Source organism: Pelobates fuscus, chromosome 2, assembly GCF_036172605.1.
Source record: "Pelobates fuscus isolate aPelFus1 chromosome 2, aPelFus1.pri, whole genome shotgun sequence".
NCBI lineage: Eukaryota > Metazoa > Chordata > Amphibia > Anura > Pelobatidae > Pelobates > Pelobates fuscus.
In genome coordinates this window covers 314,490,599-314,516,156 of record NC_086318.1, presented here as the reverse complement: position 1 = coordinate 314,516,156, position 25,558 = coordinate 314,490,599, and the positions used below count along the sequence as shown (strand labels likewise).

Sequence of the window (25,558 nt, the reverse complement as noted above, 5' to 3'; positions counted from 1 at the left end):
ATTTAAAGGTTGTTTACTTTTACTTTACTTTATCTAAATATATATCTATCTATATCTATATATATATATGTATTTATGTTTATAGAGGACATATCACACAACATTACATTTAACAACTTTAAACAACATTATATTTACAACTTTAAGCTTCAGGAAGTTGTGTATACATCATGCCCCTACTGTCTCACGGCTCAATTCTCTGCAATTTAGACCCTGCCACACATCGTTTTCATAATAGTTTATGGACGAAATTCACCTGAGCCGAAAAAACACTACATGGACAAATTGTAGACCACCTACACTAATTTCTGTTCAAAACTGGAGTTTTTTCAGTTTGTGCACGTCTTTTTTCTAGAGTGCCCAGACTCAAAAATCCCAATGAAAAATGAAAAAGTTATATAATAAATCCATTTTAGGAGATGACTGAGCCTGTCTGAAGTGACCCATGAACCTGATATACCTACTTGCTGTCAGAAGGTTGCCTAGATAGCCCTCAATCAGATATGAGGTGAATCTGAAGAACTGTAATTATTAAAGAAAGAAATTCAACTCCCCATAGGAAAAAAAAACCTTTACAAAATCTTTACCAATATACTTTAAACATTTCTTTTTATATAATTGATTTTATTAAAACAATTACTGATGGAACTCTAACCCACATCCCAAGTATTAAACCCTAGAAGATGGGAGTGAGAGGAATCACTGGCACAAGACATGTTGTACTTCATTTCAGTGGTCTACAATTTATCCATCATAATCCCCTCACCCCAGCCCTATGAGTACTACACCTTTTCCACCTTTCCTGAATCCTAGAATGTTGCAGTATGTAGTGCAGATGCCTACATAGAATCCTCCCATGAATGACCAATAGCCCTCAATGGAGACTAATTTTGGTACCCATCAATACCAGATGGTATACCAGGCTGGGATACACTATCTCTCATAATTAGTGATTCAGATGAACATTTATGTATTTCACTTCACACAGACAGCCTTAAATCAGTCCAAAGTAAAAATTTTAGTTAATAGGATATTTTTCAGCTACTAAAAAACAGTCTTTAATTATATGCCCAATAATTGTAACATTGAAAAAAAGTTTTAGTAAAAGAAATAACTAAATTACAAGCTGCCTGACTTAATAAGATTGAACAGATAGCACAAGAATGGAACTAGGAAATTCCAGCCATATATTCCAAATGTAAAAAGAATTGCACATAAGTCCAGAACAATCCGTGCATAACAAGATAATGCACACAGTGATGGTTACCATGACAACTGCTATATAGAAAACAACCCCACGGTAAAGTAAGTGTAACCCTGGGGATATCCATGCTGAATAAACTATACTCAGCTTAAATAGGTTGGATTTTAATTGCAGGACTTAAACACAGAATAGAAATAATCACGGAAATTCTACCATGGTAACCAGATAACAGCAACAACTTGACATTTGATGGTGCCCATAACAAATAATATAGTTAAAACTAATCACACTATTGTAGCTTTACTAGGTCACCCGCTTGAAAGAGAATAACAGATACCCATCAAAAAATCTACATAGGAATATTGAAAATGGGTTACCATGGAAACCCAGTATTTTTCCTGAAGAACAAAAATTACACCTGTACCATGTCAGAACACATCTGTGAGCTCTATGGAGGTCAGAGTAACTGTAAATAAAAGGTTTCTAAATAAATATATTAGCAACTTTATCTGAGTTTGCAGTCATCTCTATGTCTTCTATCAACGTCATATACATCCATAGAGGGGACCTCTATTTACTCATATTTTGTATCTTAAAGGGACACTGTAGGCACCCAGACCACTTCTGCCCATTGGAGTGGTCTGGGTGCCAACTCCCACTACTCTTAACCCTGCAAGTGTAATTATTGCAGTTTTTTATAAACTGCAATAATTACCTTGCAGGGTTAACTCCACCTATAGTGGCTGTCTACTAGACAGCCACTAGAGGGCACTTCCATGTCCATAACACAGGAAACCTGTGCTAGAGCGTCGCTGGACGTCCTCACGCTGTGTGAGGACCTACAGCGTCGCTCAATTCCCCATAGGAAAGCATTGAAAAGTGTAACGAGATTATACCCCAACACGCAGGATCCAGCTAAACAGAAGACAACACAGAGGGAAGATACGTCTACCGGTCCTTAAAGTGGCCGGACTCGACGTATATAGGAGAAGTACAGAGTCAGGAACGATCCGAGGTCAAGGGCACAAAGAGACAGCGAAAACTAGGACTAGCTGGGGTCTGGTACACAGTAAACAGAAAGCCGGCAAACAGAACAGATAAGGATCAAGAGTAAACAAAGTCAAAATACAAAGCCAAGGTCAAATACGAAGGTACACAACTGAACACCACAAGCGCTAAAGGGAACTGTAGCAGAAACCACGATAGGGCAAGGAACTAAGGGAAAGAGGTAAGTATAAATAGCTAAACATCTATTTTGATTGGTCCCTGTCATATCCACACCCCCAAAAGGTAATTGTATGGGGAGTGTGGCATGACAGGGACCAATGGGAGACCTTTTCTAATTTAGGCTCCCAATGTCCCTTTAAGCGCGCGCCCGAGACTCGCGGCGCGCTCTTAGAGTCAGGCGGGACACGTGACCCCTTCTCACGGTCACTGCCCGCCCTCCAGTTCCAGCCGTCGGATGAGCCGTGCGCGGCTTGAATAGAGGACCCCGGCCGGCACCTGGAAGGGTAAGTACCGCTACAAAAAGTATTTTCAATGCTTTCCTATGGAGAACTCTAATGCGCATGCGCATTAGGTTTCCTCAGCCGGCGGGCGGGATCAGTCTCACCCACCGGCTGACGTAATCACTGGGAGGAGCGGTGGCGAGCAGAAACCACCGCCGAGGGACATCAGCGGGGTCTCAGGTAAGTGACCTGAAGGGGTTTTCACCCCTTCAGCTTCCTGGGGATGGGTGGTGGGAGGGAGAGGGGACCTGCAGTGCCAGGAAAACGGATTGTTTTCCTGGCACTGGAGTTTCCCTTTAAACTTAGGTTAAAGGTTTTACCTATTTAGGCTGCACCCCCTCACTACTCATTACACTCATTTATTTATTTTAAAAAATACCCACCTCCCCCCATTTTATCATATTCCACCTTACAGTGTCTTATAAAAATAAACTGCTTTACTATTAGAATTTAAAATAAATAAATAAAATAAATGCATGAGTTAAGGATGAATTAACAGTTAACAAATGTGTCGTAAAGAAAACTAAACAGAAAAAAGTGAGATCCATTCCAATAACAGCTGCATTACATCAGATTGGGTTAATTTTTTTACGGTTTCTGTTGACAGTAACACTTTAATTTTATCATTTGGCTAAAGTAAAAAACAAAACAAACAAAAAAAAAACAGCACATTTCATGGTTCAGGGTTGTTGTGTATGGAAATGTCAACTCTACATTTTTCTTTCCAAGTTTTTTTTTTTCTTTTTTCATTTCAAAACTGGTTACATAAGGTTGCATAAACAGAACATGCTGCTGTTGACACTGGCACGAGTTATATGGAAATTAAGACAATGGCCTACATACGTTGTGAAGAGGAACTACACCGAAAGTCTTGTTAAATATTTAAAGATAGGGTGGAGTACTGTCATGTGAGAGAGGTTGCTTCCAACTGGTCCAATTACCTTTCTAGACCAGGCCCAAGAAATGCAAAACAACCAGCCAGGCCTTATACCAGATTTCAATAGTAGTGCACATTATCAAGTTTAACACATATGTTAGAAGAAATGTCACAAATGTGTGGGATCAAGAAATAAAATCCTACTAAGTGCAATAATGATACATTCTGGTATTCTAGAGTGTACAGGAATAAAACATTTTGTATAGTACATGTGTAGTTTGAATTTGTCTGTCAAAACTACCGTATATACTCAAGTATAAGCCGACCCGAATATAAGCCGAGGCCCCTAATTTTACCCCCAAAAACTGGGAAAACTTATTGACTCGAGTATAAGACTAGGGTGGGAAATGCAGCAGCAGCTGGTAAATTTCTAAATAAAATTAGATCCTAAAAAAATTATATTAATTTAATATTTATTTACAGTGTGTGTATATAATGAATGCAGTGTGTGTGTGTGTGTGTGAATGCAGTGTGTGTGTATGAATGCAGTGTGTGTATATGAGTGCAGTGTGTGTGTATGAGTGCAGTGTGTGTATGAATGCAGTGTGTGTGTATGAGTGCAGTGTGTGTGTGTATGAATGCAGTGTGTGTGTATGAGTGCAGTGTGTGTGTGTGTATGAGTGCAGTGTGTGAATGAGTGCAGTGTGAGTGTTTGTGATGCAGTGTGTGTTTGTGTATGTGTTGCAGAGCCTTGGTGGGGGGTGGGCATTTTTATTATTATTTTTTTTTATTTTCATTTTTTTGTTATATTATTTTTTTTTTCTTTTGTTATTATTATTTTTAATATTATTTTATTTTATTATTATTATTTTTTTTTGGTCCCCCCCTCCCTGCTTGATACATGGCAGGGAGGGGGGCTCTCACTCCCAGGTGGTCCAGTGGCATTGGCAGTTCAGTGGAGGGGGGCTGGCAGAGAGCGCTTACCTTTCCTGCAGCTCCTGTCAGCTCCCTTCTCCTCCGCGCTCAGTCCGGTCCGGTCAGCTCCCTCTGCAAGTCCCAGTGTAAGTCTCTCGGCCGCACTATGACCCCGCAGCTCTCGCGAGACTAACACTGGGAGCTGACAGGGGAGCTGACCGGACCCACGCGGAGGAGAAGGGAGCTGACAGGAGCTGCAGGAGAGGTAAGTAAACGCACACAGCCCCTTGTCTGTATTATGGCAATGTAAATTGCCATAATACAGACAATTGACTCGAGTATAAGTCGAGTTGGGGTTTTTCAGCACAAAAAATGTGCTGAAAAACTCGACTTATACTCGAGTATATACGGTAATAGGAAACCGACAGCCATTATGTTAAATTAACCAAAATACAGTAAATGTTCTCATTAAATATTAGATACATTTTTGAAAGAAACCCTTCTTCCCATATAAGTCTTTGAACTAGAACTGTTTCGTAGACGGCAAAGAATTCAGTTAGAGCTCCAGGCCACCACCAAATTGGATTGGTCTCAGATGCCCTGATCTTTCTGGAAGCGTTAAAGGACAACTCAAGAGACCCAGGCCACTTCATCTCAATAAAAAGCATTGCTGTTCTATGGTGAAACCTGATGCGACATGCGGCACTCACCGAGCATGCGCATCAGGTCCCCAATTTTTGGAGGCTATGCTTCCTCTGTGACACCGTGGGAGGAGGAGAGGTAAGCAGCACAGAGGGAGTCTCGGCATTTGAAAAAGGTAAGCCTGACTTGAGGGGTTTGGAGAGTATGCTTTGATTAAAACAGAGCTGATGGTCAATTATTGGAAATTTATCTGCTCCTGATAAGCCATACATAAACGTAGTTGAAAGTTTTCAGAAGCTGATAATTATTGGTTCTAATATCAAACCTGATAAATATTCTTTATATTGACAATATCTGCTGAGGTGATTTAATTCCATCCATTGGTCACATAAAGACTGATAAATCGCCTCATCAAATTCAACATTCATCAAATGCAACAATGTGCAATGTCAATCAGAAGACCCTATAGTGTTAGGTGAGGGCGATAGATATATATTGTTTAATTAGGGGTTGGCTAGGGGCCTAAGGACCCCTAGCCACCCCAGGGAAGGAGACTTGGGTACACTGCTTGGGAAAGGACAATGGTATATCCATCCACACTACTGTCACTAATACCCCCCCACCCGACACCACTGAGTAAGGGCTGGGGGCACTATGAGTCCCCCGGTGATTATAATATAGCCACCACCAGCCACCCATAAGTCCCCATCTTTTTTACTTAATAGAGTCCCCATCCGCTTGCCACAATTGCGGGCAGGGGGTGGATAGTGTCCTGTGCACCTCCCACTATTTAATTTTTAGCCCCCATCTAATGCCTATGAGGGGCACTTGTGCTAGGTCTCCCTCATATTTTATTATTGACTGGAAAGCAAAAGCTTACCAAATTCTAGGTTTTAATTGCAGCCTTATTTTAAGTAATTTTCTTTAAAAATATTTTTAATAGGGTTATTCATTAAAACACCTTTGATCTACATTTAGCAGCAGTTTTATTTCGGTCATCCGACCAATTTACCGAGTTCAGTTGCACTCAATATATACAGGAAAACATGAAACGTATGTTAAAAGTCATCATTCTTTGTACCAATCATGGGGCATGTCAGTGAACTGTGAATTAGTTTGGAGTGTCTGGGTATAAAATATTGATGTCCTGGTATTAGGGACAATGCTGTCTTCTTGTTGGTGGGGATTGTGTCTTTTTAGTTGTAACTTCAGTGAGCTCTTGCCCAATTCTTAGGGCTGGCCCTACCCATGTAACAGCTCAGCCAGCTGTCTTTTTTTTTTTTTTAGCAAGGCTTAAAGAACCACTGAAGTCACCCAGGTCACTTCATCTAAATGAAGTGGCCTGGAGCAGTGGTCCTTTCCTTTTGAGCTCTGCCATGTAACAGATGGCAGTTAAAAAAAAAACAAAAAAAAAACTGTCTTCTTGACAGCTACTAGAGGTGCTTCAGTTGCCCTGATGGTAAAACTCAGTCACGTGATTAAGCTCATGCATGAATTCAATGCTTTCCTATAAGAAACATTGGATGTGCTCACAAGACTGGCCACAGGTGCGCAACATGTCGCCATTGCACTGGATTGGACCATTGTGGAGAAGACCATGCTTCAACCAGGATGTTGTGGGAGGTGAGAGGTAAGTATCTACGAGGAAGCCTTGGCACTGAAAAAAGAAAAGTAAACAGCTTAATTTTATTATTTCTATGGCAAGCGGGGGCGGGGAGGGGGGCTGTATTAAACTATGAACAGGAACACTAAAGTGTTGGTGTTATTCGTGGCTTGTATTCCTAAAGTTTAAGTGTTCATTTAAAACCTGGATTAATACTATTTTCTAGTGAAAATATAATCATTTATTTAAAGCTCATGATTTCAAACAAATGTATGTAGGCTAAAGGTTGTTTACAAAATAAAAAATAAAACACTCAGACTTTGGAACCTGCTTGCAGGGCCGGACTGGCCCACTGGTATACAGGAAATTTCCCAGTGGGCCACGACACCTGGGGCCAATCAGACAGCCCTAAATTAAGTTAGTTTCATTTAAATGATTTTCCCCTCGGACTGTGCCAGCCTGTGTCAGTCCGAGGGGATTAAGAAGGGAGGTGCTGGGGGCTGGTGTAGCCGCCTTTAGGCTACTCGTGGCCGGAGGGCACAATACTAAGCAATTATGCGCCGCCTGCCCGCCCCCGCACTTATGGACCGCCTCCTAACATAAGCCCTGCCTCCCGTGAGTAAGCAACCCCCCACATGCAGGCTGCTGGCCTCGCTGGAAATAAGAGGCCAGAGAATGACACATTCACCTACCTGTGCCAGGTAAGCTTTAGCCATGACAGTGATTGTGTGTGTGTGTGTGTGTGTGTATGTGTGCCTGCTAGCGAGTGAGCTTCTGTGTGTGATTGTGCCTGCTAGTGAGTGAGCTTGTGTGTGTGCCTGCAAGTGAGTGAGCTTGTGTGTGCGCGCCTGCTAGTGATTGAGCTTGTGTGTGTGTGTGTGTCTGCGCTAGTGATTGGGCTTGTTTGTGTGTGCATGTTAGTAAGTGAGTTTTTGTGTGTGTGCCTGCTACTGAGTAAGCTTGTTTCTGTGTGTGTGTGTGTGTGTCTGCTAGTGAGTGAGCTTGTGTGTGTGCGTGCCTGCTAGTGAGTGAGCATGCGTGTGTGCCTGCTAGTGAATGAGCTTGTATGTGTGTGTGCTAGCTAGTGAGTGAGCTTGTTTGTGTGTGTGTGTGTGTGTGTGTGTGCCTGCTAGTGAGTGAGCTTGTGTGTGAGTGTGCTTGCTAGTCAGTGAGCTTGTGTGTATGTGTCTGCTAGTGTTTGAGCTTGTACATGTGTGTGTCACTGAGCTTGTCTGTAGTGAGCATGTGTGTGTTTTAGTGAACTTGTCTGTAGTGAGCATGTGTGTGTGCCAGTGTGCTTGTGTGTATAGAGTATGTGTGTGTCAGTGTACTAAATGTATGTGTGTGTACCAGTAAACTTGTCTGTGTGTGTCAGTGAGATTGACCTATTAGGCTGGCATAGATTTTTTTTTCCATGGCTGCTTTGTTTCGCTAGTCCGGCTCTGCCTGCTTCATCTATTATTTGGAAGTGCTGAAAAAATAGGAGCAAAGTTTGTGGAAACTATGAAGATTAGTAAAGTGCAGATCAGATGTAGATCTGCCTTTGTAGAACACACAGAAATAGTGGGAAACAATTAACTGGTTCATACCTACACTTAAAAATGGTCGGATTCCTTGTAGAACTCAAGCAGAAAGAAATGTAAAATATAACTGCATTCAATTCTGAAAAAAAAGCTTGCAAAAATCCAAATCATACTCTAATAGCTGTATAGGAATTACAGATGGTTTTCTACATAGTCCCTCAAATTAGGTGCAAATATGTAACAATTACTGACTTAGCGCTCAGCCAGGAACCTGTTGCTTATCTATTTCTTGCACAGAAGAGCAAACAAAACAGACAAGATGTGACATTATTTAGTAGAAACCAATGTTATTTGGTTAAATTCAATCATTATTTTGATCATATTTATTGAAGTGATTTAAGAAATTATTTTCTTCACAGTTAATTCAAGTAGAATTTTCGTAGAAATATCTAGACTTTGCATTCATTTTTTGACAACTACATATTTGTCTAAAATGACAGCTTTTGGACATTTTTCAGAATGACAAACAACTGAATGCAGAACACAACAAAATTACAACTTAATTATTTAATGAAATGACACTCATGCACTTCAGTTGCTCGTTTGTTTGTTTAATTACAGGGAGGAGACTACAAGTTAGGGGCATGTCTATTAAGTAGGTAATTAAAAAAAAAATAGAAATTTGTAGTGGCAGAAAATTCCTGGTGTTAAAAGTGGTTTCAAATGGCAAATGAAGTTACCCGGTGGGACACAATAGACATGGGCTGAGGCTGACAGGGGAGATCAAAAGACCTCCATTGCTGGCCCCGGCATGGTGCTTTCCTGGGCACTGGCCAAGATAGGGAGCTCTTTGGCTACCAGGGAGATGTCCCACACCAGCCAGCTCATTTATGAAGAGAGGGCCCAGGAAACTTGTGGTTTGCAAAGCCGATGAGTGCAGACCACATGAATTACTCTAGTCAGTGTATCACAGCATTGCCGCAGGATATCACAGCAACACTCTGACACATTTTATTGCCCAGTCTGCAAGCACCAGAGTGCAGAAAATAAACTTCAACAACTGAACCACCATGCACAAGGAAAGAAAATGGGAGGGGGCACTAAACTGTAGTTTCTAAAATAATTTATAATGCTAATCTAAGGTTTTTATGTCCCCTTATGACTTCTGACTTGAATCCAATTCCCCCCCAACAATGTATAGCCAATCACCATCTAGAACACTGCAGTTCATCCCTTACATACCACAGACCCTATCCCTCCCATGCACAAACACTACAGCCTCACCCACGCCACACACCACATAGCTCCCTGCACACTACAGGCCAATTCTCCCCAATCACACATTACAGCCTATATCCCCCCCCATGCATATACCCTACATCCCCTATTTCTCCACACACTAGCTCCCCATCCCCACAACAAACAATTACAGAATACACCACAATCAGCCATCTCAATGCACACACAGAACAAACCCATCCACTGTCACACAATCCCTAAAATAGCATATTCTCCCATGCAAATGTACAAGCTGTGTCCCCTCCACACATAAAGCTCACAAGCAGTGTCCAACTCACAAGCGGAATTCCCCCAAATTCACACCCCCAAACACAGCTTACCTATGCACACACAACACTCCACACAGCCTCTCTCCCTCACATAGTACCGTCTCTGAACTCCGTCCCTCTTTTTTCCTATGGCATTCAAATTATGAAGACAACAGAGACAAAGCACAAGCAAGGAAAGAACAAGCATTTAATTAAATATACAAACACATGGTCTTTTCCCCATGCAAGAGCTCTTTAGCTCTTTTAACACGCCCCCTCTCTGGCCCTTCTCCGTTCTGTATTTAAATACCTGGGCCAAATTTTTTTATTGTCTGCTCCTCATAAGGCCCCACATATTAATTCCAAACGTATATGCACAATTGAGAAATTCTCTTTATTGTCTTGTGTAAATATATAAATCGAATAAACAACCAGAAAAAATATATATCCCAATGAAATGAAGTTTTTAATTGTGGTATATCTACGAATGAAATGTATAGACCAAAGCATATCGGCAGTGTTGCAACACCCAACTAATTATTATATTATCAAGCTGCACACATCTCCCAGATGCTCCAGGGGATACATATTCTTGGTTGCTAATTGGGACTCTAATGACTTTTCCATGGATGTTGCATGCCCCTTATATAAGCTGCGCAGCAATAACCAAGCACATGTATAAACTGTGGAGATTGAGATGATTTTAAGATTAACTTCCCTCAAGTTCTTCATTGTTCATACCAGTTATAGGTAGCACTACCTTTCATTATAGTATACGTCCATTTATTAAATATTACTCGCTATAAGCAGCCAGTGGTAGGCTGAGTGCTAAACTCGATTTAACATTTATCATAAGAAGTCGCTGTTGTAATCAAGGCGCCAGAATCACTTCAGTGACATGAATTGGTTTTAGCTCCTTGGGTGTTCCTTTAAGGAAAACGAGAACACCTTGTAAGTGAAATTCATTATCTGTTTACTGTACAGTTAACCATTGTCTGTATATTTAGCTAATGCCTATTCCAAAATGTTATATTAAAAAAAAAAAAAAAAAGGTACTTAAACCTTATGGTGGTTTAGACTAAATTCTGGATTTCTGGATGTATCAAAAAATACCGTATATACTCGAGTATAAGCCGAGTTTTTCAGCACATTATTTGTGCTGAAAAACCCCAACTCGGCTTATACTCGAGTCAACGTCTGTATTATGGCAATTTACATTGCCATAATACAGACAGGGGGCTGTTTACTTACCTCTCCTGCAGCTCCTGTCAGCTCTCTCCTCCTCTGCGCCGGTCCTTTCAGCACCTCTGTCAGCTCCCAGTGTAAGTCTCGCGAGAGCCGCGGGGTCATAGTGCGGCTCTCGCAAGACTTACACTGGGAGCTGACAGGGGAGCTGCACGGACCGGAGCGGAGGAGGAGGGAGCTGACAGGAGCTGCAGGAGAGGTAAGTGCTCTCTGCCAGCCCCTCTCCCCGCCACTGAACTGCCAATGCCACTGGACCACCAGGGAAGGAGAGCCCCCCTCCCTGCCATGTATCAAGCAGGGAGGGGGGACGAAATAAAATAATAATAAAATAAAAGAATAAATAAAATAATATTAAATAATAATAATAATAAAATAATAATTATATTATAACAAAAAAATTTCAAATAATAATTTTTAAAAAAATAATAAAAATGCCCACCCCCCACCAAGGCTCTGCAACACAAACACACGCTGCATCACACACACACACACACTGCATCACACACACACACTGCATCACACACACACTGCACTCATACACACACTCACACTGCACTCATACACACATTCAAACTGCACTCATACACACACACTGCACTCTTACACACACACTGCATTCTTACACACACTGCATTCATTAATATAATTTTTTTTAGGATCTAATTTTATTTAGAAATTTACCAGTAGCTGCTGCATTTCCCACCCTAGTATTATACTCGAGTCAATACGTTTTCCCAGTTTTTTGGGGTAAAATTAGGGGCCTCGGCTTATATTCGGGTCGGCTTATACTCGAATATATACGGTATCTGCGTAACATGAGTTGTATGGCTTTTTCATGTATGGACCTCAGTTACAATCATCATTATTGATAGTGTGACCACTGACGGATGTGGAAGGACTGATTGTGAAACTTGCACAAATATCTTATCTGCTTAAATTAATACACATTAGAAGGTAGTTAACTTTGCAGGATGATAACGTACTCAAGCACACCGCCAAATGTTATTTCTGAGCCAAGAAATTACTGGCCTTGAAAGAATCAATCTAAGCACCATAACAATTTTGAATTATAAGATTTATGGTGCAGAGAATACCCTGCATCCACTCTCTGAACGTGTGAGTGGATATTATAACTGCAGTGATTTGTAAAAATTGGGCAGTTATAAGCCAGTTTTGGACAAAGGAAGAGTTTTACTTATTACCATGTCTGTTTTGTCTGACTTTGTGCAACGTCTGAACGTCATCTACTTAGTAGGGAAGGGTCTACTCTCTGGAGAGAAAGAATTCACGGCTATGTACATGCACATTTGGTGATTGCTTCACTCATCCAACATTACAAAACCGGGCTGTGTATAAAGAGATATGACCTGGTTACTATAGGTATGCAAAACAATTTCAATCAAATCATGTGATAAGGGGAACTGCTGCTGGAGGACATACTCCTTTATACATCTCTCCCACCCACACATTATCTGTTTGTGTGTCTCTTCAGACCTTCTCCAGCCCCCCTCACTACCTTGTGTGTCTCTCTACTTTCCCTCACTCTATTATGGGACTCTCAGCATCCCTTACCTGCTTGTGTGTCAATCCAAACACCATCACTCCCTTGTATGTCTCTCTTACCCCCTTCCTTGTCCATTGAGTCTCTCCAACCATCATCACCCACTTGTATTATGAATCCCCTTGTGTGTTTACAACCTCCTCTCCTATCCCTTGTGTTTACCAGTGGTAAAAATGGGGATACCACTGCAGTAAACTACTCTATTATATGTATTTTTCATGGTGTATCTTATCTATATCAGTGGCTATTAAACTTATAGATAGAGACACCAATAATGTTTAAGACATTTTTCAGTTGAAAAAGTATCCAGTGACTCATTTGTCCACTGTACAATGATATATTAATCACAATGTACATAGACAGCAGTGGATTGGGCATGATGAAAATGAGGTAGGTGACTGAGCATGATGAATATTATCAATAAAACAAAGAAACAATTTCTAGCACTAATGAGAGTATTAGTAGGCAGCTAAAACAACCCAAACCAAAGGAGTCTCTTCCTTCTGGTAAAAAGTACAGTTCAGTATGGACATGAGCGGGAAGCACTTGCAGATAGTCTCGAATCCAGGAGATGGTCAGTGGATATGTGGAGAGAAAAGAACCAAGAGAAAACAATATAGTGTAGTATCTTCTGTTGGTGAAAGGAGTATAAAAACACACTTACAATTTTCAAGAGCTATAGATCAGCTCCAGATAGTAGCGCCTGGGCGGTACAATCCCCACCTTTGTTTGTGGTGGTCTTGTAGGGCCTTGGCAGATGTTGTATCTCGATCTGATCACAGTAGAAATTGTGGATCACCGTTGTAAATTAGTATGCAAAAATAAAACAGCAAATCTGGAGCTGATCTATAGCTCCTGAAAATTGTGAGTGTGTTTTTATAGTCCTTTCACCAACAGAAGATACTACACTATATTGTTTTCTCTTGGTTCTTTTCTCTCCACATATCCACTGACGATCTCCCGGATTCGAAACTATCTGTAAAGCGCTGCTCCCTCATTTCCATATTGATGATGAATATGATGTAGGTGATCCAACTGTTGTGAACTCACTAAAATCGATTTTGGGTCTAAACCTAGGAGTTATGATCCTAGATCTATATATGTAATGTATTAAAAGTAGAGGATCAGTTTTGATAATTGTTTTCTTTAAGCCCAAATGAGCAAACTGGACTGGCAAATGTCCCAAAACAAACCGAAACTGATAATGGCTGCATTGTCGACCTGTAGTGTTACAAGAAAGAAAATCCAGCGTTTGGTGGTTATTATTGTTATTATTATCATTAATATAGCGCTAACATATTTTACAGTGCTTTACAACAGATAATTTCTATATAATACAGAATGCACACTATAACAACCATACATATCAGTATAATCCTTTAATAAGTATGCAAATAACAAAAAAAATTACTTTTGTACAGCAAGGAACAAAGTAACAGCACAAGGCAAATAGCAATCAAAAATTATTTATCCAAACCTTACAAGCCTCAAGGCAGAAACATACGCCACCAACTACCCCAATGTTTCGGCACCTACTGGTTGCCTTTATCAACGTTGGGGTTGCCTTTATCAACATTTCGGCACCTACTTGCAGAGCGTGCATACACTGAGCGTTATGTGCAGCACTGACCTAGGAAGCACCTCTAGTGTGCCTCTGAGGAGTGGCCACTAGAGGTGTCCCTAAGCTGTAATGTAAACACAATATTTTCTCTGAAAAGATAGTGTTTACTGCAAAAAGCCTGCAGGGACTGACTATATTCACCAGAACAACTACATTAAGCTGTAGTTGTTCTGGTGACTATAGTGTCTCTTTACATAACGTATAAAATACGTAACAAAGAGTTGTTGTTTTTTTTCCAAAACATTTTTGCATATGTAATTGTGAAATTAATATCTTTGAACCTTGAAGTTCTATACCTTAAATTTTTTATTACATATTTATACAGTAACAGTAGGGGATGTAAGAAACCCTATGAACACAAAGAGAGAAGTCATTTTAAAGGATATACTAGACTCCATACCATCTGCGAGCTTTAACCCCTTAAGGACCAAACTTCTGTAATAAAAGGGAATCATGACATGTCACACATGTCATGTGTCCTTTAGGGGTTAATAATCTCACCAATACACACATCTATTTCTGTGTGACATGGGACCCATTATTTCTAGTGAAAAACAAACTGTGCAATCCATACTGAGAAACTCTCGCCAGCTGTCAAGAATAGTGGTGACAGTGTTAAGATGAGAACAGTTCATACTCAGATGTCACTGACTGATTCTGTTCCGTGTGAAGAAATAGACAAAGATTACTCCAGGACATCAAGTGAAACGGACTCAAACTGATTTTGAATCTCAGTGGGGAAATTACTTTTTCCAGGAGCTCTGGGGGTTACTTACGGAATATGTATTAAGATATTGTGCTGCTTGTTCGCATAGTTTCTCTTTTATCTTCTACACTTAGACTTTATATTTTTGTGGAATGTATGGTATGCAGAAATTTAAAATGGACAAAACTAAATATTTTTATCACACTAAATGTAAAACAAATTAATATCACTAGCAAACGTTTTGTTTTTTATCAAAAGTTCTACTATAATCTATTATAATATGTTGTAAAGTTCTATTATTTTTTGATATAATTTATTTACATTGTGTATAAGATATACATGTATATGTATCCATACTTCCCTTATTTGAGGGACAGTCCGTATTTTGGGCCCAAATCTCTCTGACCCTCTTTTCAATCCCAATGTCCCTCTTTTTTAGGAGCTCCATATTGTTCATGTGTCTGAGTGAATAACAAAGTTTCACAGTAATAATACCCACAGTAATATGCGTATTTAAAGGGACACTATATGCACACAGACCAATCTTTATTTTGCAGTGTTAAGACTACCTCTTTCAAGGCTTCTGAAAGATCTTAATTGACACTATTGAAGTAGTGGCGTGTACTGCTCCTATGCTAAAACTTCCATACACAGCTGACCTTGTACCTGGAGAGTGATCTGTACTAATTTTGAATCAGTTTTTAAGTCTTATTTGACTACTGTTGTTTTAATTATATGTAAAGTGAAAATGTGAAGCACATTATACACAAGCCTATGTGAAACTATTCAAAATAATCCAACATAAAAATGTAAGTATGGAAAGGCAGTTTCTTGAGTAAAAAAAAAAAAAAAGGACTATGCGCTACTGTCTGTACAAAATGACATGGATTACACACACATTCACCAACACACAAACACATTTTAACTCACACAGAAGCAGTCACTGACACATGCAGACGGACATACACACACTTCACTGACACACAATTACTGACACAGATACACACTCACTCTCAGTGACAACCAATTATATTTACATTCACACTACACTGACATATATACACACAAAATGACACACACATACTTCTACACACTCCTTGACATATGTATACACTCTTACTGACACACTCACACTTATTGACATGCACACCCACATACTCAACGATACACACTTACACATGCACGTACATGCATTCACATAGACCACTCATTGACACATACACACACACATTGTGCACTCCCACTTATGGTCTTCATTACTTCAGCACAATACAGTGCATCTTGCACAGGAGTAATTGGCTGCCTCTGCTCCTGCCCTCCAGTCGCAGCTCCTTCCCATCTCATTAAATTTAGATCCTTGTGCAAATCGAAGGCTAGACCCAAGCTAAGGCAGCTCAACAAAAAATCTCATGGACTTATGATCAGCCTGCACTGACCCTGCCAAACAGCAGTTGTTTGGCTGTCTGGGAAAGGTGTAACATGCCATCAAAAAGTTTTGGTGTAACTGAATAAAATAACATTAGCAGCTAGGAAAGTTTTTGCCTTAAATCATGATACAGGATGCTGTTCCTTTAATTTTCTCCTTAACATTAAAGGTAACTATTTGATGCTAAAGTCAGAGATACTATGCCATATTTTCAAAAGGTCTGGAATATGTCATTCATTCTGTATGTGAGGATTCCGTGGTCTCCTAATCCCAAGAGGAATACCCTCACCTTCTACTTCTCTTTTATCTCCTTTTCAGTTTTGTTTTTTGTTTTAGTTTTAGGGTAGGGGGGAGGTATGCTATTTGTTTTTCTAATATAAATGATGCAGAAATTTGGTACATGTGATTGTTTACTCCTTGATTGTGATCGTACAATGTCTTTATATTTTTGTACCTATTCTGTGCTCAAAAAAATAATTGGATAAAAAAAATGTTTGGTGCACCACCTCTGGCATGCATGCATAGGTTTGCTTTCTCTGTACTACGCTGTGTGAGTCAGTTGAGTTTAGCCTATTAGACTTAGATGAAGGGGCTGCCCCTTATCCTCACATGGCATAATAAAAATATATAGATATCTGCTTGCTTCAAACAAAGTTGCTGGAACAAGGGTAGTACGGCTCAACAGAAAGTTGCATCCTGCTCTTTGTGCAGCAACTGCAACTCCCTAATACAGTGAATGGGCAACATGGCAATAGGGAAACACACAGTACAGAGAACTGGAAAAGACACAAGTGGGTCAGCAAAGTGATTAAGTGAAACACAATGTGTAGAGAAGACCATTGACATAAACACCAATGTTAGGGCACAGCTAGCCAAAAGGTAGACCCCGCAGCTGTTTTAGAACTCATATGATGCTTTGATAGATTAAATGATGGGGATTATAGTTTAAAACTGGAGTATATCTATCTCATGCCCTACTCTGGGTTTAGGGGGTCAGTGAGAGTGGGCATGGAGAGTGACAGAAGTGAAGGACATGGGGGCATCCATATGATTATGGTGGCATATGTTACACAAAGCGTAGAAGAGGACATAAGGGCAGACACATGGGTTAGTGGAGGACATGGATGGTGGAGGCAGATACTTGGGGAAGAGAAGAGAATTGGGACAGATACAAAAATTAGGGGATCATAAGAAGTGAGACAGTGGTAGAGGGCATTGAGAGAGACACAGATGTTAATTGGCCATGGAGAGAGACAGGGGTAGAGAGTAATAGTGCAGGGCAAAAAAAAGTATTGAGGAAATAGATTGTTAAAAATTAAAAGAAGTATATAAATTAAGGATGATGAATTGCGTTGGATGGGATACTTTGATGGAATAAGCAATTGGAGCATGAAGTCAGAGAACTGTACTGTGTTCTGAGGGGGGGGGTTGGAGGAGGAGGGGGATGCAACACATGTATAATGAATGTGGGATTGTGAAAAAGGTCATTTCAATTTGGGGAAAGCAAGAGATGTGAACAAGGGGAAGAGGACAATGAGTGGGGGCAGAGGAAGTAGGCTACTAACTCTGTGGATCAGCAAATGTAGTGATATATAAATTATAACAGAGGTTTTTTTTTTTGAATGGGTGTAGGTATAAGATGTAAGACGAAGAAGGATATTATGGCACTAGAAAAAGTGCAGAGGCGGGCTACAAAATTAATAAAAGGAATGGAACATATCAGCTATGAAGAAAGGTTAACAAATTTAAACCTATTTAGTTTAGAAAAATGTCGCCTGAGAGGGGATATGATAACATTATACAAATATATTCGGGGCCAATACAAACCATTGTGTGGAAATCTATTCAGAAACCGGACTTTACATAGGACACGAGGTCATGCGTTTAGACTGGAAGAAAGAAGATTTCATCTAAGGCAAATGAAAGTTTTTTTACTGTAAGAACAATAAGGAGTCCATACATATATGCAAACAGCTACTAGATGCATACTTGCAAAAACAGAATATTTAAGGATATAATCTTTCAATGTAGGGTAATAACTGCTTGATCCAAGGATAATTCCGACTGCCATTCTGGGGTCCAGAAGGAATTTTTTTCCTAGCTTGTTGCAAAATTGGAAGTGCTTCCAACTGGGTTTTTATGCCTTCTTTTGGATCAACAGCAAAAAACAAATGTGAGGAAGGCTGAACTTGATTGACGCAAGTCTCTTTTCAGCTATGTAACTATGTAACTATGTGTTTAGTGGGTAGAGTGGATTCAGCATTTTGTCTTTGTTCTCTGGCAACTTTGAAAATATAAAATTACATTTAAAGAACTGCAAATTGATGGCTGGACAATAATTCCTTTTTTAACTCCTCCATCCACAATCACGCAATCTTTATTCCTGGACAAAATTATCACTTTCTTTTCCAACAGGGAAGAGGCAATGAATTCCAACAGGGAATGTAGCACATATGTATTACTAATTGGAATGCATCATACTACCCTTTTCACTCAAATGTCCAAGCCCATCACAGATAGCAGAAAACTCTATAAACGCAATATCTTTAAAAGCAATAGATGTTGATCCGGCACTCCTTACATGCTATTAATTCACTCTCTCTTTTGCACTCTACTTTAAGAAACAAACATTATGACCTCTTTTAAACTTTCTTTTGTTCACTTTTCTCAAGAAGTGTTTCTTCCTGTCTTTTTTTTTCTATGAGTAAAAAATAATGCTTTATACACCAAATAATACTTTATACAGGGGTAAACACAACTTTTCTTTAAGTAAAATAAAAAAAAATATTAGTTGTTTTGGCAGAAATGCTATCAAATGCATAGATTATATTAAAATATTATTTAAAACATGCATAGTCCCATCTCTCACCTGTAAAGTAAATCATGGCATAGATAATAAGAACTCATTGAGAGAAAATAACAGAGGAACCCTCCTACAGGAGACTTTCCTGCTCTCTGTCACATCTCATGCAATGTAGTTGCTGTGATTATTTCTCTAGCAAGACCACTGCACGTCTTGCCCCCCCAAAAATTAATTTGGTAATAGGTGACATTTAAAGCGACACTATAGTCACCAGAACAACTACAGCTTATTGAATTTGTTCTGGTGAGTAGAATCATTACCTTCAGGCTTTTTGCTGTAAACATTGTCTTTTCAAAGAAAATGCAGTGTTTACATTACAGCCTAGTGATAACCTCACTGGCCACTCCTCAGATGGCTGTTAGAGATCCTTCCTCGGTCATTGCTGCCTAAAATGCATCCAAACATTCAGTATCTCCTCCCTCTGCATGCAGACACTAAACTTTCCTCATAGAGATTCATTGATTCAATTCATCTCTATGAGGAGATGCTGATTGGCCAGGGCTGTGTTTGAATCATGCTGGCTCTGCCCCGATCTGCCTCTTTGTCAGTCTCAGCCAATCCTATGGGGAAGCATTGTGATTGAATCAGGCTACCACTTCTGATGATGTCAGCAGACTGCTTGTTTTCTGAGTCTAAGAACATGCAGAGTTACAGCTTCAAGCTTGAATACAGTAAGATTTTTTACTATGTTTATGGAGGCATGAGGGGCCCAGGGGGGCTAGATGGTGGGTTTAACAATATAGGGTCAGGAATACATGTTTGTGTTCCTGACCCTATAGTGATCCTTTAATTCTGTTCTAAAGCTGATGCCTGGTTGCGTCGAGCAGAGCCAATCAATAGGAGATGGGTGGGATGTAGGAAGCCGCAGGGGTCATGACAGGTTCACATTAATATCATCCTTTACATATAGGGTTTATTTGCTACACTATACACACTATCAAAACAAAATGGTATTTAATCACACCATATGGCCATGTTTTACTAAGCCTGCCACTATGCATTGAATCTGGGAATAGCCAAGAATCACATGGTAATATTAAAATGATTAAACACCAAAACCACATTTTTCATTAGGGTGAGATACTTTCTGAAAATGTAGCTTCTATAACATGAGTGTGCAATGATATTCCCTGTATTGTGTATAAATTGTGACAATTTATGCACAACTCAGGTATAGAAATACCATTCTAGTATGTGTTAATATTATGGAATCCCTAAAACAACGGTGCTGTATTTTTTCATCATTACTTTTCTACAAAATGCATATTATTAGCTTGATCTGCTAATACTGTACCTGTCTGCAATATCACCAAAAATCACTGCGCCAATCAGTACTCCGAACATAAAGGTGGGCTGAACTAGCTTAGCAAGCCATTCTTGGTCACACACCAGATCCCAATCGGTAACTATGCTACTATCCAGGTTTGTGGGATCATAGAGGTATCCATCAGAACACGAGAACATGGTTTTATTTCCTTCATATGCATACACAAGGTCCAATGTTCCTTCCCGTTTAAATCGACTGCATTGATTAACTTCCCAAATATCTCCATTTCCCAGCTGGAAAACAATGGGATCTTTTGATGGAATCCAAGCTCCCCACAAGTTCCCAATCCCTGAAGCAGAGGAATTTGGTAGCAATATAGTACTTATATTTCCTGGAAGGTTGCATATAAATTTTGGGGTAACAGCCATGAATACTGAAGCCAAGTAGTGGATCCCACATGAGACTGCTTGAAAAATAGAAGTGAAATAAATGTATGCCTGGAATCTGTGAAAAACAGAGAATGGAAAAGATAGGTTACAGATCACATAAATAAAACATAAAATCCATGAAAATTTTAACTATTATTAGAGATATTTGTAAAGCTGGCCTATGATATAAAGTAAAGATAAACTATAATTATAGGTACGTCACTATATTAAAGGAGGACACTCACGTTAAAAACAAATATATGTATTTGTAATGGAGTGGGTTTTTTGTTGTTGTTATTTTAGAACTATGCCCTGACCTTCAACTATTTCTCTAATGAAATAAGTTACTTATCTCTTATCCAACAGAGAGAAAGTCTTCAGCCCTGCGAGATCATCACTAATGCTGATCTCCTGGCCAATTCAATTCTTCTCATTGAGAAGTTGTAGGGTTTTAGAGCTTGGATCATTCCTTTAAAGGTGTTTAAAGTAACATGGCAAAGAAAAAAAAAAACACTTTGTCAAGATACCACTCACTATGCATATAAATATATCATAATTTGGCTTATGCATATAAATATATAGTATTTTTATGAGTAATGTTTATGTTCATTTATTTTTTATTTTTTAAATATGTGTTAAATTTGTATTTTATAAAAAAAAAGACAATTCACAAAATGTATCAAATAAAAAAGCAGCATAACAAAACAAGTAAAAACAAATCATAAATCTCTCAAATATTTTAAAATTATTACATATTTTAGACTAAACATAGCTTTTTTCAGTTGCAGAAAGTCGAAATCTGAAACCTAGTACTATAAGATATATGCCATGAAAAGCTTATTCCAGTTTTATAGTAGTGTGCATGTTTCGGTGTTGGCATTATGACACTAGACAACATAATCTCAGACATGCTTATTTAAAGGGTTACTCCAACTACCATTACCATTTCTTCTATTAGAAGTGATCACGGTGGTAAGATTCAGCATTTTCAGATTTTCTGCTTGCATACTGATATATTGGCACTTTTGTGCAGGGGGCATGCTACACCTCCCCCAGTACATATGACTTTGACAGCCTGGAACTCTGTTGCGGACTGCCAAATGTAAATTCTGTACATAAAATATGTCCATAGTCAGCACATACAGAAGGCAGGTGTTACGCGGTTACACAGGCAATGAATGCACAGGATGTTTCCTCCCTCCCTGCTTGTGTGCAGCCCTTCCGCTTTCCCAATCAGCTCAATTTTATTTTTAATTTTGTCCTCTTGCTCTCTACTTCCTCTTCCCCTACCACCCCGCTAAATGTGCGCGCATGTGCTCTCAAACGGTAAATGTCCAATCAAAGGCTTTTCTACAACGTGCAGCTGCCATGATGTCATGAGGGGGAACTTAGCACAATGCTGGAGTCCAGGTAAGTAATCTTTTTTTTTTTTCCAGTTATAGGGGAAGGAAAATAAAAAAAATAATGCACAATAGAGCATTATTCATTAAAAAAAGTTTGGCGTAACCCTTTAACTGTTATACATATATTACAACTTTGTGGTTTCTTCCAGCGCTCCATAAAGCAGCATATACAGGGTTATTGACTAAAATAAGAATTTCAGGTAAATTCATATTGAATTTCAAATTTAGGCCCAAATAGCAAAACCAGATGCATAGATGATTTTGTCCATTTTGCCTATTTTTAATTCAACTTTAATTCTCACTTTAAAGGAACACTTTAGGGTCAGGACACAACTTATTCCTGATCCTATAGTGTTAAAACCACCATACAGCCCCGCCGCACCACTCCCCGAAGTGTAGTAAAATCTTACTTTTTGTTCAAGTTTGCAGCTGCTGACTCTGCCCGTGATCTGACTGCTTAGCTGACATCATAAGAAGTGATTCTCTGAGCCAATCACAATGCTTCCAGATATGATTGGCTGAGACTGTCAAAGAGGCAGATCAGGGGCAGAGCCAGCACAAGTCAAACACAGCCCTGACCAATCAGCATCTCCTCATACATATGTATAGAATCAATGCATCTCTATAGGGAAAGTCCAGTGTCTCCATGCAGAGGGAGGAGACACTGAATGGCAGTGCTGCCCCAGGAAGCACCTCTTGCAGCCATCTGAGGGGTGGCCAGTGAAGTTATCACTAGGCTGTAATGTAAACACTGCATTTTCTTTGAAAAGACAGTGTTTACAGCAAAAAGCCTGAAGGGACTGATTATACTCACCAGAACAAATACAATAAGCTGTAGTTGTCCTGGTGACTATAGTGTCTCTTTAATGAATGACCCTGTTAATGTCTTTTTGGTATTTTGTCTATTGATTATCCTGTTCTCCTTTCCTCTCGCCCCACCACTTGCTTGCTCGCTCCTGTCCAATATCACCTTATCAGATCTCTCTCCCCCTGTCTTGTGCCTTTCTTAACACACATGTTCAACTGCTCTCTCTCTCTTCTGGCCAGGGGCAGACTGACCGGTCGGGCACTTCGGACGTGGTCCGAGGGCCCGGCCGGGAGGGGGGCCCGCCGCAGCCGTGCACATAATGTGCATGGCTGCAAAGTTATTCAGTGTGTGGAGATCGGGGAGATCGGGGCCCGGGCCCGGCGCTGTATCAGGAGGAGGAGGAGGAGGAGGAGGAGGAGGAGGTGGAGGAGGAGGGGCCCGGTCCTGTGCGCGGAGGCGCGTCGACGTCACTACGTGACGCGTTGACATCGACGGGCGCCGCCTGCACGGGACCGGAATCCACACTACAAAAAAGAGGGGTCGGCCATCTTCTTCACATCCCAGGCCCAGCAACCAGCAACCAGCCAGGTCAGCCACAGACCCCCCGGCCCCAGCCACAGACCCCCAGGCCCCAGCCACAGACCCCCAGGCCCCAGCCACAGACCCCAGCCACAGGGCCCCAGCCACAGGGCCCCAGCCACAGGGCCAAAGGCCCCAGCCACAGGGCCCCAGGCCCCAGCCACAGGGCCCCAGGCCCCAGCCACAGGGCCCCAGGCACAAGGCCCCAGCCACAGGGCCCCAGGCCAGCCCCAGCCACAGGGCCCCAGGCACAGGGCCCCAGCCACAGGGCCCCAGCCACAGGGCCCCAGGCCAGCCCCAGCCACAGGGCCACAGGGCCCCAGCCACAGGGCCCCAGGCCCCAGCCACAGGGCCCCAGGCCCCAGGCCAGCCAGCAAGCCACAGGCCCCAGGCCAGCCAGCAAGCCACAGGCCCCAGGCCAGCCAGCAAGCCACAGGCCCCAGGCCAGCCAGCAAGCCACAGGCCCCAGCCAGCAAGCCCCAGCCAGCAGGCCCCAGCCAGCAAGCCCCAGGCCCCAGCCAGCAAGCCCCAGGCCCCAGCCAGCAAGCCACAGGCCCCAGCCAGCAAGCCACAGGCCCCAGGCCAGCCAGCCCCAGACCCCAGGCCAACTAGCCGGCCAGCCACAGGCCCCAGGCCAGCCGACCCCAGGCCACCTAGCCAGCCAGCCACAGGCCCCAGGCCACCTAGCCAGCCAGCCACAGGCCCCAGGCCAACTAGCCAGCCAGCCACAGGCCCCAGGCCAACTAGCCAGCCAGCCACAGGCCCCAGGCCAACTACCCAGCCACCGACAGGCCAGCAGCCAGCGACAGGTCGGCCACAGCAGCCAGCCACAACCCAGCAGCCGGTCACAGGCACCCACAGCCCTGCAGCCGGCCACCACAAGCCAGCCGGCCACCACAAGCCAGCCGGCCACCACAAGCCAGCCGGCCCAGCCGCCCACAGGCCAGCAGCCCAGCAGCCCATAGGTCAGCAGCCCAGCTGCCCGTAGGTCAGCAGCCCAGCCGCCCATAGGTCAGCAGCCCAGCCGCCCATAGGTCAGCAGCCCAGCCGCCCACAGGCCAGCAGCCGGCCACAGCCCAGCAGCCGGCCACAGGCACCCACAGCCCAGCAGCCGGCCACTACAGGCTGCCAGCCAGCCTGCCTATATCAAGCCCACAGCCTGCCAGCAAGCCACAGGCCTACAGCCAGCAACAACACAGCCTGCCAGCCAAAGCCAGTAGGCACACAGCCTGCCAGGTGCAGCCTGCCAGCCGGAGCCAGCAAGCCACAGCCTGCCAGCCGGAGCAAGCAAGCCCACAGCCTGCCAGCAAGCCCACAGCCTGCCAGCAAGCCCACAGCCTGCCAGCCGGAGCCAGCAAGCCCACAGCCTGCCAGCCGGAGCCAGCAAGCCCACAGCCTGCCAGCCGGAGCCAGCAAGCCCACAGCCTGCCAGCCGCAGCCACCAAGCCCACACCCTGCCAACCAGCAACCGTAATTGAGGTAAGAGGAGCCAACTTGGCCTAGGTATCAGCGAGCTATGTTGTGTTGCTATATTGTGAATAGGAACCAGAGTGTTGGAGAGACCCCCCCTCCAGGCTCCATTAGACTCCATTGTAGTCTCTAATGGGGCCTGGAGGGGATTCTTTCGAACACACTCTCTGAAGGACACTGAGATAGCATCTGCTAGAAAGACCCCCTTCCAAGCCTATTAGACTCCATTGTAGTCTCTAATGGGGCCTGGAGGAGATTCTTTCTAACACACTCTCTAAAGGACACTGAGAGGGTCTCTGTTAGATATACCCCTCTCCAGGTCCCTGTAGATCAGTCTACTTCACTTCCTGCTGTTTGTCCAT

General features: G+C 41.9%; 1 protein-coding gene across 1 annotated transcript in view; it reads right to left on the bottom strand.

Moving 5' to 3' along the window:
* SLC22A16 (solute carrier family 22 member 16) overlaps positions 1 to 25,558 on the bottom strand; it is a 99,786-nt gene that overhangs the window by 65,526 nt on the left and 8,702 nt on the right. Inside the window, exon 2 of the mRNA XM_063443516.1 lies at positions 20,536 to 21,012. Coding sequence (XP_063299586.1) covers positions 20,536 to 21,012 — 477 coding nt within the window. The remainder of the gene's footprint in view (positions 1 to 20,535; positions 21,013 to 25,558) is intronic.